The sequence below is a fragment of the Poecilia latipinna genome, unplaced genomic scaffold (assembly GCF_001443285.1).
Source record: "Poecilia latipinna isolate Pla-1442-1.1 unplaced genomic scaffold, P_latipinna-1.0 Scaffold917, whole genome shotgun sequence".
Lineage (NCBI taxonomy): Eukaryota > Metazoa > Chordata > Actinopteri > Cyprinodontiformes > Poeciliidae > Poecilia > Poecilia latipinna.
The window spans coordinates 154,475-168,343 of record NW_015113533.1 but is presented as its reverse complement, the minus strand read 5'-3'; the positions used below and the strand labels follow the sequence as shown (position 1 = coordinate 168,343).

Genomic DNA, 13,869 nt, shown 5'->3' with positions numbered 1-13,869 from the left:
GATGCATAAAATGTTGGAAACAAGCTAATGCTATTTGCTGCAGGAGTTTTACCGTTATTTGTCTGATAGCTGATTTGCTTCTGTCTGCATGAGTTTGGTAAATTTTTCTTTTCTGTTTTAGACGAAGAAAAGTGGGAATATGAAGCACATCTCATCTAAAACTGGTTATTTATTGTTGCATAATTGTCTCTTTTGCCAAAGAAAAACAGGTCATGACCTCAGTCGAAATGCAGAGAAGCTGTGGGTTTTTTTGTTGAAATTCGAGCTGCTGGTTTATCTTAACTGATTGGTGGTTCGGTCCCAGCGCCCTGCAGGAACTCTGCTGGGAGAATTTAAGTGTCGTCCACTGACCCGTTATGCCCCTACGAGGCGTTTTATTCTTATAGGTCTATTAGCTTCTTTTGGGAGGAAAATGTCTTCTCACCTCCTTTGACTCATTTTTGCAAAAGCTTGGAGGGAATTGATGCCATTAGTCCGCAGGCAGACGATCGTTTCTCCCTCAGACGCGTCACAAATATTCCTGTTTATTTTTACAATGATTGATATGCAATGGTTTCTTTTTTACCAGCGTGACTTTTTATTTCATGGTTTAATTAGGAAAATGGCACAAAACAGAAGTTCTGTCCATCTTCAGTTAAACAAGCTGCTGTCAGTACGTTCATATTTTGCAGCTTCTGGGTCTAATTTAGTTTTTGCTTTGTGTGGGAATCTGTTGGTTTGTGGCTTTCATGACGATTTTAGAAATCCTTAAATCTCACAATCCAGATTTTCTTCCAGATCTTGTAAATTGATGACTGATTTGAATAACCTGTTCTTGTCTTAAAACGTTTGAACTTAAAATAAAAGTACTGTAATTTCCAGACTATGACCCCTAATTTTTTCACAGTTCTTGAACTTTGACTTGAGTCAGTTTATACATTTAGCAGAGATGCAGCTGAGAATACTGAATTTATTCAAAATGCTCAAAAATCAAATTTAGTCTGATAAATATTTTGAATAATTTGATATTTCTTTATATAATAAAAAAAAAACCAGTAAGCTAATCAATACTGGGAATTTAAGCTACAGAATTTTGTGCACAAACTTATTTTTGCATAAATATAAAATAATGGATTCTGATGGAACCCTGGAAAATTTTAAATGTTCAGTTTACACCGTGTTTTCCTCTTGTCAGTCAAATAATTTAAACAGAACCTCTGGACAGTTCGAGTATAACAATTGTTTGAATTACAAATTTCTGAATTGAATCACGTCTCTAAAAACCAGAATCAATTTTTATCTCTTGTTTAGCACGTTCAGAAACAAGGCAGTTTAAAGTGCTTTACACTTTAAAAACTTAACAGTAACCAATTATGAAACTTGGAGGTGAAACTCAGTGTTTCGGTTCTTTTACAGTTTTCTAAGTCGTTCAGGGATTTATAAGCTACCAGATGTTAGTCTATTATCTGAGGTAAAGAGGGCCAGCGTTCTGGATTGGCTGCAGCTGTCTGATTTACATTTTTGTTTAGACAGACAAGCGCATGGATCCATTTCTTTAGATCTTACTGGAACATTAGTCCTCTAATCCTGAAAATGTTCTTCAGGTGACAGAAGACTGACTTTGTAACCTTCTTTGTGTCTCTGGATGCTCAGAACAGTAATGTTACAAGCAGTGTTTTGTTTGCTACCAGTATGCATTTCATTAAGTGAGGTGAAGTTCAGCCTCTGTAAGTTAGTGGGTGTGATTATTCAGTAGTCCGTGAATTACGGACTACTGACGAGGGAAAATTGGTACATTTTCCCTCGTTCTTTCTAGTTTCCAAACCCCAATAAAATTTTTACTTTAGACTTTTAGACTAGAGTCCAAGCAAAGGGCATTAATGGACTGCATGTTTAATTGATTTTCTTAGATTTTTTTTGCTCCAAAGTTTGAACAAAAGATTCAAGGTGATTGTGACCTCATTACACAAAGTTCAGAACTCTGCAGAAAGACCTTTTTGTTTATTAAAACCACAGAAGTAGAACATCCTAATCACCCTCTAAATCACGCTGCAGATGAACCAACGTGTGATTAACTTTTACACGAGTTTTCTGCACGCCGTCCCATTAACAGGCTCTGCTTATTACTACAGCGTTTGCTTTGGCAGGGAGGAAATTGATGCAGTTTATTGCTGCAGCAGTCAAATAAAGGCGTCTCGACTAAATGTTGCATCGGTTTGGATTAATTTAATGTCATATTGTTAATCTGAGGGATTTTATCCAAAGTCTGGGTCAAATCCCAATGGAGATGTTTTAATTTACAGCCTATATTTAAAGGTCAAACCCAGGTTGACTGGTAAATGGTGTCAGCTCAATCATTTACATTTGCATCATTTATTGTTTTTCTGTTACTGAATATTCTTAAATATTTTCCATTTTAACTAATTTTGCTCAAATTATAAAACCCTGGAACTTAAAGACGCTGGATGTCGTTTCCGTCCGTCTTCCTCATCTTCTCCTGTTCAGGTTGTCTTCCTCCTCCTGCTTTCACTCTGCATCTATGATCATAAAGGGCTGACGGTGTCTAATAAACAGTCGAGACGTTGGCCGTGTTTGAGTTAAGTCAGCCTTCAGGGCTCGCCTCTGGTTGTTGTCACTCTGTTGTAAATCTGCTTTTGCTGATATTCTGGGAGTTAATTTTGAAGCTGCTGCTTAAAACCATTCCTCCAGTCAGAAAAGGGTTGGATTTAAAAAACACTGTTGGTGCTCTCGCTTAATAACATAAATGTACATCTACGCTGTTGGCAAAACAAAGTATTTCGAAGATGAACTGTTCTATTTTGTTCCAGGGTTTGCAGAAACTTCACCCTTGCATTGCAGCGACTGCGTCTTTCAGTTGTTTTTCTGTTTACAGGCCACAGGGTTTGTCCTTTTATTGAGCAACTTTCAGTTTATAAAGTTGATTAATCTCTGGGGGGGGGGGGGTCCTCCTGAGCATTCAGATCCCTTTATGCTGAATCGTGTCCCAACATTTCACCTGCACTAGAGTTTGAACTGATTAAAAGAAAAGCTTTAGCAAAACCAGTCTGCTGGCCGGAGATTGGAATCGGACGGTTTATCCCTGATTGGGTCATATATTAAGTTTTCTGCTTGTTCTGAACCATAATACTCTTTACATTTTAAAGGAAATAAAAATCAGAATAACTTTGCTACTGTAGCTGAAAGTAAACAGCCTGGAGAAAAACTTTCTGTAGCGCCAACATGAGAGTAAAAGTTAAAATAGTTGGTGTCCAGCATGTGGGTGGTCTGCAAAGATGTTAGCTGCACTTTTCTGACCTGTCCTTGTCCAGGGTCAAGGAGGACACCAGCAGTGGTGTCCACCCCTGGGGGACACCACTGCTGAGTAAAGCTAAAGGCTATTTGTCAATGCATAAATGTTCATTTTCTGTTTAATTCAAATTTTTGTCTTTAAGCAGAATGTCAGTGCCAGCTAACGGGAAAGAAATGCTAACTAATGACGTATTAGCTAGCTAACATATGGTGTATTGGCTACCTAATGTGCCCTAGGAGCAGGACAGCTACCTATTTTGCATCTACAATGGGAAATTGCAAATTTATTGTCAGTTGGATGAACCAAGTTTGTACATTTCTGTGGCTCTACAGACCTTAAATTCTAGTCAAAGTGGTCTTAAAAAGGTCTTTGAAAGTCTTAAATTTGTGTTTATGAAACCTGCAGAAAGCCTGTTAAATCTCACAGGTCTAAATTTTAATTAGCAGTTTGGATCTGAGAGAAATCCTGTTTTGGGTGTCCAGAAAAAGCCGGATCGGTGCATCTCTACTGGGATATTCAGCGTCTCTTACTGTAATGCTGGTCAGGTTTTGTTAATTTGTTTCTGGTGATTAATATTGCCAACAGTAGTCACTCCTTCATTGTGACAAACATTTAACTCCAGAAGATATTAAGTGCGCCGTGTTGCCTACCAGGCGTCATTTCTACTCCCCTCTGCAGCATCATCACCTCCAACCTCTCCAATCGCGTTCGGAGCATCTTGGCATTTCTTCCCATCCTCCCTGCCGCCGTGTGCTCAGTGAATCACTTCACTTGTTATGGCTATCATAAGGTTTGTAAATATCTCCTGGGCTTTTTATGGCCTATTTTATGTAATTTCTTTTCCATACCACCTCAGTCGGGTTGCTCTCTGCTCCTTCATCATACATGTCAGAATCCAGGCAGCGAATTGTCCCATAATGTCTGTTATTTGTCCATGCAGTCGCAGGTTGCTGTATTTTCTTTTAAATCGGTTTCTTCATTTGTTTTCTACCTTAAAGAAGTTTAGAGTTCAATTGTGCCAAGAAAGTGAGCAGTGTTGTTTTCTGATATTTCTTCTCTGTTCTTCACACCTTCAAGGTCTCCACTCAGGCTCTTAATTAAAGTTAAACGATGCATGTAGCTGTAGAGGAGTTGAATTATTGCCGTTTTGCAGCTGTTCTGTTCGTAAAGGAGCTGGAGTGATTTATTTCAATTTATAAGGAGAGTTTGCAACATGAAAACACCCAGGAGGTGAGAACAGCAATCTTGCTTTAAGGAGGCAAAGACTTGTCTTGATTTTATCGATTTTCGAATTTTGGGTTTTTGAAGATTTAGTTTGTGGAAAATCTGGATTTTTTTTTTTTTTTTTTTTTACCAACGCACACAGAGGGCGGCCATCTCGTTTTATAGCTTCAGTTTATTTCAGGTCAATTCTACGACAAAATACAAGATTCAAGCTTAGTTTTTTTAATTACGAGAATAAAGTCGTAATTTTAGGAAAACACCTAAAATTACGAGCATCTTGTGACGTTTTACAGAAATACTTTTAACACATTGGCATTAAATTATCAGCAGTAGGACTTTGAAACAATCGTGCCAGCCTCCATTTTGTTTAATTTTTTCTGTCTGCTTCATTTATTTTTTTCCTTTCCTTCTTTCTTTCCTTTTCTCCCTAGTGTCCCTACTCCTCTCCACTCGATTTAATCTGGTTGTTTTCCTTTTGCTTCTTTCTCTTTGTCAATCGGTCTTTTTTTACAGGTATTATATAAAGATATTTACTCTTGTCTATTTCTGTTTTCTTGTCTATTTCTGTTTTCTTGTCTTTCAACTGTTAAACAGACGTTTTAAAACCTTCAATCAAATAATAAAATTGACTAAATGGAAGGAAAAATAAATTTGTAAATTTTCTGCAGTAAATTCTACTTATTATTCTCAGGTGTAATTTAAAGAATTTTTAATCTCATGGCAGTTTTTTTTTGTATTAACTTTAAAGTTCACATGTATGTAACAATGAATCATTAATCATTCTGTCAGCATTTTTAGTTTGAAATCTGTTTGCGATTAGGATTGGGATTAAAGTCTGGACTGGGAGTTATAATCCCTGCTGTTCCCGTCTTTCATTGATTTTTAGAGCCCAATCTGGACCAATCCGGGTAATTACAGAATTTCATCGCTTTCCCCTCTTGTTAGCATGATCGCTGCTCGTCTGTTGGGTTTTTCACCAATAAATCTCCTCAAATCTGATGCAACACCAGCCAGAATCGTTTATCTCAAACTCTGCAAAGTTTGGCAGCCGTGGCAACAGTCGCGGCGTTCCCCAGGGCAGCGTCTCGGAGCCCTCAGGCACCTGGAAATATCTGTTGATTAATTACGTAAATGGAGCGACTGGTTGGAGGGTTTACTGCAGCCACATGCTTTGGACGTAGCTTGAGAGCATTGGTTTCATGAGTGATGCAATCGGTCAGTTAAGAGACTCTTCTCCATCCCATCAGCATAAATCCTAAATAACATGAAGGGATCGGCAGCTGCAGTTTGGTTCGCCAGTTGGCGGCGGGTTATTGAGCTCATTCACAATGAGCTAACCCTGTTGCTCTTCTGGTCCCAACATGGCGGCTCAGAGCGAATGCCACATTATGCAGTTTATTTTTAGAAGTTTGTCTCTTTAAGGCTGTAATGAGGAGAAATCACAGGATTTTATTTTGTTTTCTAGTCAAAGCTGCACAATAAGTCAAATCCCAATAATTACTTCAGTAATGTTCAGTACTGCACTCCCAGTGCAATATTTGCATTCCAATCATTTTTTCAATCAGCTTTCTCTGTCCATGACTCGAGACTCTTAAATTTTACTATACAAAATTCACATTTTACACTTTTTTATTTTTCCATTTCAGTTTCTACTGCTTCTAAAAACACTTAAATAAAACCCATAAAAAAACATCCAGCTAATCATTGGTACAAGTTGATGGTTTTTGGTGTCTGGGAAATGAGTCATTTCAAAAACCTGCATAATGATTCACATGCTGTTACCTAGCAACCCAGGCTGAGACTGGCCTGTTACCTAGCAACCCAGGCTGAGTTCCAGGAGGTTTGGTCAGCTGGTTTTACCGGTGCATGTGTAGTACAATGGCTGCTGGAAAAGACAAATGTTTTGTTGCCGACTTATCATCCAGAAACCACTTGCCACATTTTTTGTTGTGCAGGAGGCTCCAATTCTGCTTTTCAAATATGTACAGTTGTATGATTGTGCACGTCTGCAGCCATTTCCACATGTGAGTGTAAACGTTGAGTTGGGGGGCGTGGCTTAGCAGCATCTAATTTGGGTTTAAAATGACAGGATCAAAATAAGATCTCGGTTTCTAAAAATGATTTTGTGCAAACAGAAGAGTTGATAGAAACATTTTATTTTTAACACTGTTGCATAAACAAAAGGCTATTTGTAGCAGATCAGCAAATTTTTTCTAAGAAATGCCAATAGCTAATAAAATATTCAGATTCTTTTATAAACCAAATCTCGGACACTTTAAAGCCATTACAGTATAAAAAAAAAGTTAGGCCTCTTTCTAAAATTGCAGTTAATTCTTTAAGAGTTTCTAGAGTTTAAACACAAGACGATATTTAAATACTTTTAAAAATGGATGAAAGAAATTGCAGTTTCATTAATTTCACACAAACCTCCAAAAAAGTCCTGGAAATGTGTGTTCATTAAAAAATACTAACTTATGTAGTGTGCTTAATATACAGCCAGTAATAAATGTTGGAGATGCAATTTACTGCGCCTCTGAGTCTTATCATTATTTCTGCAGAGCGCTAAGTAGCTGCTTTATCACATGCTGTATACATGAGCACTTTGTGTTTGCTAATACCTGATTAGTCGTAAAGAATCGCTCTGGGCTTCGTTAAAGTCCCCCTGACTCAGCTGTCGCTGCTTTTCATTTAACTGTGTGATTACACCCAGACGCTGTGCTTTTACCTCGGCTGAAAAGGAGAAATGTCTGCTGTCGTTGTTTTTAAAGATTGTTTCTGATGTCAAAGTCGAAATGCTCGTAGCTGATGAGTGACCTGCTGCAGAGGAGAAAAGCCCGCCGTGTTTGCCTGAGAATTGATTCAGGCCACTTTTCCCCTGACAGAATGTCTTTGTTTATTGCTAAATTTATTAAGCTGAGCGTGAAGCGTAAGCAGCTTCTGTGCTTAGGAGGCAGAAAGCGCAGAGAAAATCTGTACGTCTGCAAACAAACCAGACTGAGATTAGATCAGTAAAGCGGCCTAAACAAAGTATTAAATGAATAAATGCATTATATTCAGCATGCTTCGATTTGTCTGTTATGAAATTCTTTATGCATCTTGGTTCTGGAGGATTTTTTAGTTTCATTGACAGCTGTTTCCAGCTAGGGCAGGTATTTGATTTTTTTATTTTTTTTTTAAAGGGTTTATGTGGCAGATGGTTGAAGAAATGATGTAAGTGACTTTAGTTGATCCACAGCAGCTTTTATGAGCCTTTCTCTCCGCTTGCCTCGTTCTTTTGTTCACCACCCAGAGATGAAGGCAGGAACGTAGATCGACCGGTAAATCTGGAGCTTCGCCTCTTGGTTCAGCTCCGTCTTTACCAAGACAGATTGGTGCGTCATCACTGCAGAGGCTGAACCAAGCCACCGAACGCCGCCCCATCATTCATGACCAACAAGACCCAAGATACTCTGGGAGCGTTCCCACCAGTCCTGTTTGGTCCGCTTTAATCCAACTCCAGTCCATTTGTTTAGAAATCCCGGTCTGGTTGGTGAGGTGTGAACGCTAATCAAACTCTGGTCCGCAGACAAACCCCTGTCTTCGTTAGGTTGAAGTGAACTCTAATGCAGTTCAAATGCATATGTGAACGCCAAGCAGATCGGAGACCACTACAAAAGCAGGAAGTGGACTACAGTGCAGGGCATTCTGGGTAGATGCAACCAAAACAAACATGCTAGCCTAGCGCTAGCGGGAGGAATGGCTTGTAGTCTTCAGCCAAAGACAAATCCTCCAACCACTGAAATCTGATGCTACTCCTTTGTTGTCGAATTCAGAGGTTTTTGTAATTTCCTTCAGTAGTTCTGGGTGCAGCGCCCCCACAGGTGAGGAGGGGAACAGGTTGCTCAAAGTGCAGTGGGAAAGGGAACCCAAACAGCTGAAATTGGAATAAATGTTGCAAATTTTGGTTCCCAATTGAACCAAAGCTACTGAACCGTCAGGTTTGGTAGATTCACTTGACTTAACATTAGTACTGTGCCGGACTAATCTGTTTTTTCTAATGCTGATTAATAATTAGATTTCAAAAAGTGCTTATTGGGGGATTTTTTTATTTTTTACAGAATTTGAACCAGGTGAAGCTAAAACTCTACCGCTTGAAGAGTTTTAGGTTGAACATATTCATGTTTTTAAAAACATTTTTTTAAATGCAAACATTTTTTACAATTTTGGGTTAATTACTGCTCTGAGTGGGTTGTTCAAGCGATTAACTACTAAATTGGTTGACTATTTGAATCACGATTAATCGTTTCAGCGCTACTTCAGAGTATTTTGTCCTCTGAATCCTGGGATGAGTTCAGCACCACATCGTCGATTTTTTATTTTTTATTTATTTTTTTCTTAAATATGTGTAAAACTGACATTTGTGACCCATTTGTGATGCCATATTGGAGACTACAGACAAAGTAAAGCTGCTCCGCCGCAGTGGACCAGAGACTTATTTCTGACTAAAATACTGCCGTCAGTTTCTCTTCCATCTTCAGACACATCTCTCTTCATAATGGTTCATTCATTACCTTCAATGGCTCCTGCAGATTTATGCTTTCTCAGATTGAGCTTTGACTGCACTCTGCCAGGCGGACAGCTGATTATATTTCAATATTCAGACTTGCTCTCCTCACCTTCATGTTTTTATGTGATATAGCCTCATATTTCTGCATTTTTTGCCCTATAACTGCAGAGGTGCACATTTTTGATCTCTTTAGGGAATAATCTAGTCAATTTTGGTTTAAAGTGTCTTGTTTTATTATCCGTCTTTCAAATGTATTCTCGGAGGAAGTGGCCCTGGACGCCTGATGGATTCAGTGTTAAATCGCCGTCTTTATGTCTGCGCTCTGCTGTCTCTTACATGTCAGCCGCCACTGAGCTGAAGTCTCACTCCGTCCTCAGAGACCTGTGTGCACGTCCTGCAGGCTGCTCTTCACATGAAATGGCACACAATGAGTGCCTGTGAGACCACATGCCGCTCACGCTGTGCAGGCGGACCAAGTGTCAGGAGACGGATGGATGGATGGAGGGAAAGAATCGGCCTCTTTTCACTCAATCAGGACTGCATTACAACACAAAACCAGCTGGAATACAAACAGTCTCTGCAGGGTTTTGGTGCAAAGAACCATCGAAAGTTCAGCAGATGCTAATCCTGCTTGGCGCTAGCCTCAATGTCTGACTCGTCAGCCTTCAGTCTGAATAAGTCAAAACAAAAAGCATTAAAATATCTCTACCGTTAAATTGCATTCTGTCTGATCTAGAGAAACTAAATCCTATTTCAATAGTTCAAATGCCAAACATGCCTACGTTAATCTATGCAGTGATATCAGCAGAAGCTAACTTATTTCTGCCCTGTCGTTCAGCCAATCAGATACAAGGAAAATGAACGGCACTCCTGGATTGGCTGCTTTGCCAGCCAATAGCGTATCACACAGCATTGTGTCCAGCCGTTTCAGCTTCCCAACCTGCTTTTTCTTTCAGATATTTTAGTTAAGTGGGGAAAAAAAGCTGGGAATAATTTTACATTCCATGAAAAAATCCACAAAAAGACGAGAGTCCTAAATGTTTGGTCATCCATTCTTTATTTTTCCCAGCTTGTCCCTCTTTTTTTTACAGTAAACTGCTGCAATAAAAGACCTTTGATCTTTTGCTCGTGTTGGTTTTTGTACTTTTATAAAATCATGTTTGATTTGGTCGGAATTTTAAAGTTCCGGTTGATTTCTGTGCATATTGATCGTTCTTTTCCACATTTCTTTGTGAATTTGTTTTTATTTTTGTGGTTTTCAGCCACCTGCTCCTTCGTGGAGAAACGCTACATTTCTCAATGTTTTAATGTTTTTTGAAATTGTCAAATTTTTCTTCCAGTTTCTGGAAACTTAACATTTTGGATAAATATTCTGAACAGTTTACCTCACTTAGCATTCACTTCTATGTTTAACTTAATTGGTGTTTACACTCTCTGGTAAAACGGTTTTACTCTGAAGGGTCAAATCTCTCGGTCGGGTTTTAGAAACGACCAGCTGAAGTTGCAGGAAATGCCAACATACAACCTCGCAAATCACTCTTAACTTTTAATGAACACACATTCTGCCGTCTCAGAAACAATTAAACTAAGATTAGAAGTGTCTCTGCTGCAGTTTTTTGCATAAGACTTCATATTCATGCCTTGTAAATCAAGCTCTAATGCTGACTAACTCTGACATTTATGGCATTATTCACAGTGGCTGACATTTTACGGTACTTCTCCCAGGTCTCATCAGCGCTCAGATAGGTTTCAAACTTCTGCTCTGCTTTAATGTGGCTCAGAGTTTGATTTCTGCAAGCTAGGAACTCCTTTTTGTTTTTATTTTGTTCTGTTTGTCGCAGACGAGTGACTTTTTTTTTTCTGTTCCTGCAGAGCGTGTTCACCCTTCTGCTGGGGCCTTTCACCTTCTTCAACGCCCAGAAGACCAAATATCTTCAGATTCTCACCTCACTCATGCGTTGGATCGGTAAGAGGAAACGAAGGCTAGAAGTTAAAGATTTTTCTGTTAAAATAACATCAACTAGTACATCTGAAAAACATTGGAATATTATATAAGTGCAATATTTCAGATTGCTTTAGTAGCTGCTGTCAGGAAACCTTTGACTGCAAAACCAAACTTTTATCAAGTATTTCTGATCTAGTTTCTAGTGTAAATATCTCAGTACACTTGAAATAAAACAAAATGTGATAAAGGAGTGCAGGCTGTTATGGCCGGTCAGCTTCAGGCTGATTGAAACGCTGTAGTCGGGCCTTCAGAGAGCCGAGCGTCGGCAAACCTCATCGAACTGAAGCGGTGATGGAAACGAGTCGGGCAGCTTCTCCTCGGGCTCAGACAGTCGGACAGAAAGCGATTACAGAGAGTTACTGTTCCTCCTGCCGACTCTCGTTTGAAGCCTTTTCTGGGATCACAGCATTTTAACTTTTCAAGTAAAACTGATTTTCCGATTTCGTCCTGCGTTTCCGGCTCGTCGCAGCTGTTTTCCATTTTATCATCAGTTTGTTTTTGCCTTTGTGGCCGCTGCGGTCAGGTCCGTCCATCACGGTTCGGTTCTGCCCCGTGTCTTTGATTCCCATCTCCTCTCATTCCTCAGCCTGACAGGCTTGACAGGCCGTCCCAAGCCTGATTGGACCGTCACTCACCGGGGCGACGGGCAAAAATAAACCGTCCATCCAGGAGCTGAAGCCGAAATCACAAGCCGCTCATAAACACAGCAGCATCCATGCACTGTCCACTGTTCCTCACTCTGAACGCCCAGCGTAATTGATTGTGGTGTCACTTTACGTCATGCTTTTTGCCGCTCAGGCTAATGATTTAAAATGTCTCGGCTGCAGGATTTGCTTTCTTTGTGTTCACATCATAACAGGAAGCTAAGCTAAGAGATATAAAAGATACTAGCTGTAGTGGCTAAGAGCTGGTTTCTGTTTACTTGTATTGATGCAAGTAGGTGGTGGGCGATGCGGAGGTACAATTTTATCAAAATATCGTGATAACATATCATAAATTAAGTTGTCAGTATAACGCACTAAATCTTAGTTACTGGTGATACATTTTTAAAAAATGGACGGAGTACTTTAATTGTCAACTCTACAACAACCAGAAGTTTTAATTTAAATAAAGCAAAGCTGGTCAGTTATGCTAGCTTGACTATGACAATCTTAGCATGTAGATGTGCTGCAGAATTATTTCAGTTCAGTTTTCTTTCCTGTTTTTCCTTCTATTTTTTTCTTATTCCTTTTACCTCCCTCTTTTCTACCCTCCCTCCCCTTTATATCCCTCCCTACTTACCACCTCCTATATTTTCTTCCTCCTTTCCTTCCTTCCTTCTCTCCCTCTCCCAGTGGAAGTGGAGTCTTTCTAGAATCGGACTCCTCTGTTCTCAGTGTTTAGATGTTTTTGGCGGCGCTCTGAGAAGCCGAGCGAATTGTCGACCTACTTTGTAAATTAAATCATTAATCCTGACCGATGACCTCGCTCCTCTTCTGTCTTTGGCGGTGCGAGTTTGTTTGTAGTCCAGAGGAGGAGAGCACAGACACGGCGAGTTGTGGACTGCTGGCACGTGTCTGCAGCTCCTCAGGGTGAGAAAACGTAATTATTTAGTCTCATTTCCTGCTACCTCCACTTGCTGCACTGCTCTCACAGGAACAGACAGAAACATGCTACATGTTTAGTTAAGATATGGAGATATTTGAATCAAAGTGACACTGCAGTAAGGAATTAGCCATTTTTCTTTTAATTAATCGGCCTTTTCTTCTGTAGTCATTCATACTGGAGAAACTCATAGACCGGCTTCATTTACATAAATCCTGTATCAGTGTGACGTTTCTTATCCCTGATGGTTTTGTTAGTCTGCTCTCCTGCTATAAGTACCCAAATAAAGTCTCTGCATGAAGGTTTAAACATTATTTGCATGTATTTGAATTTGGCTGCACCTAACGATTAATTTAGTAAACGATTATTCTGACGATTAATTGATTAATCGGATATAAAAATGGCACATTCTACAAATTTTTCATTTAACCACTTAAACATTTTATATATTACAAATACAGTAAAAGGTTAAACAAATATGTAATTTCCTTTTTAAATGATCAAATATATTTTATGCAATAAATCTGATTAATCGTTTCAGCCCTAGTTAAATGAGCTTAAAAATAGTTCTGACCTCAACATGTTTAAAGGTTTTTCTGCTTCACTTGTTTGAGCAATTATTGGATGGCAAAAGGTGCTTAATGTGAGATTAACAGAATTAGAACCAAGTGAAGTTAAAACTGCTTGTGGAGTTTTTGGTACAAAAATATTTACAAAGATTTTTCCATCTTAAATGCAAATATTGTTTTAATTCAAGTTTTGGTCCAACTTCTGCTCTGAAAATGTTCTTTCAGTAAAGTAATCGTTTTAGTCTCCAATTAACAATCATTTACTAAATTAGTTGACTATTTCTGTGTTCATCATGATTAATCATTGCAGTAATTGGTCATGAATGGATTTTAATCCTTCTCATCTGAACTCTCCAGATTCTTTAAGTTTTTTCGCTGCAGCTTAGCAACTCAAAGCTTCGGCTTCGTTTGAGGATTTTCTGTCAGATTGAGGTCCGACTCAGCAACTCCGAGGTTTTTCTTTGGCCAGTTCTTTGTTGCATTGATGGTACGTCTTTATCAGACTGGATTAGTCTGATAAAATCTGATCTGCTGATTATATTTTGGTTTAATAACTAAATGTTTGATTATATTTAGTTTTTATCTTGCATGCAAAATATATATTTTTGTACATTTTTTGCGTAATTACCTCCGTTTCCAAAATTGGCCTTTT

At 39.0% G+C, this 13,869-nt stretch overlaps 1 protein-coding gene across 1 annotated transcript in view; it reads left to right on the top strand.

Annotated features, from left to right (window-relative positions):
• The window catches only part of tmem104 (transmembrane protein 104), a 46,040-nt gene that overhangs the window by 23,314 nt on the left and 8,857 nt on the right, over nt 1-13,869 (top strand). Inside the window, exon 9 of the mRNA XM_015048979.1 lies at nt 10,932-11,025. Coding sequence (XP_014904465.1) covers nt 10,932-11,025 — 94 coding nt within the window. The remainder of the gene's footprint in view (nt 1-10,931; nt 11,026-13,869) is intronic.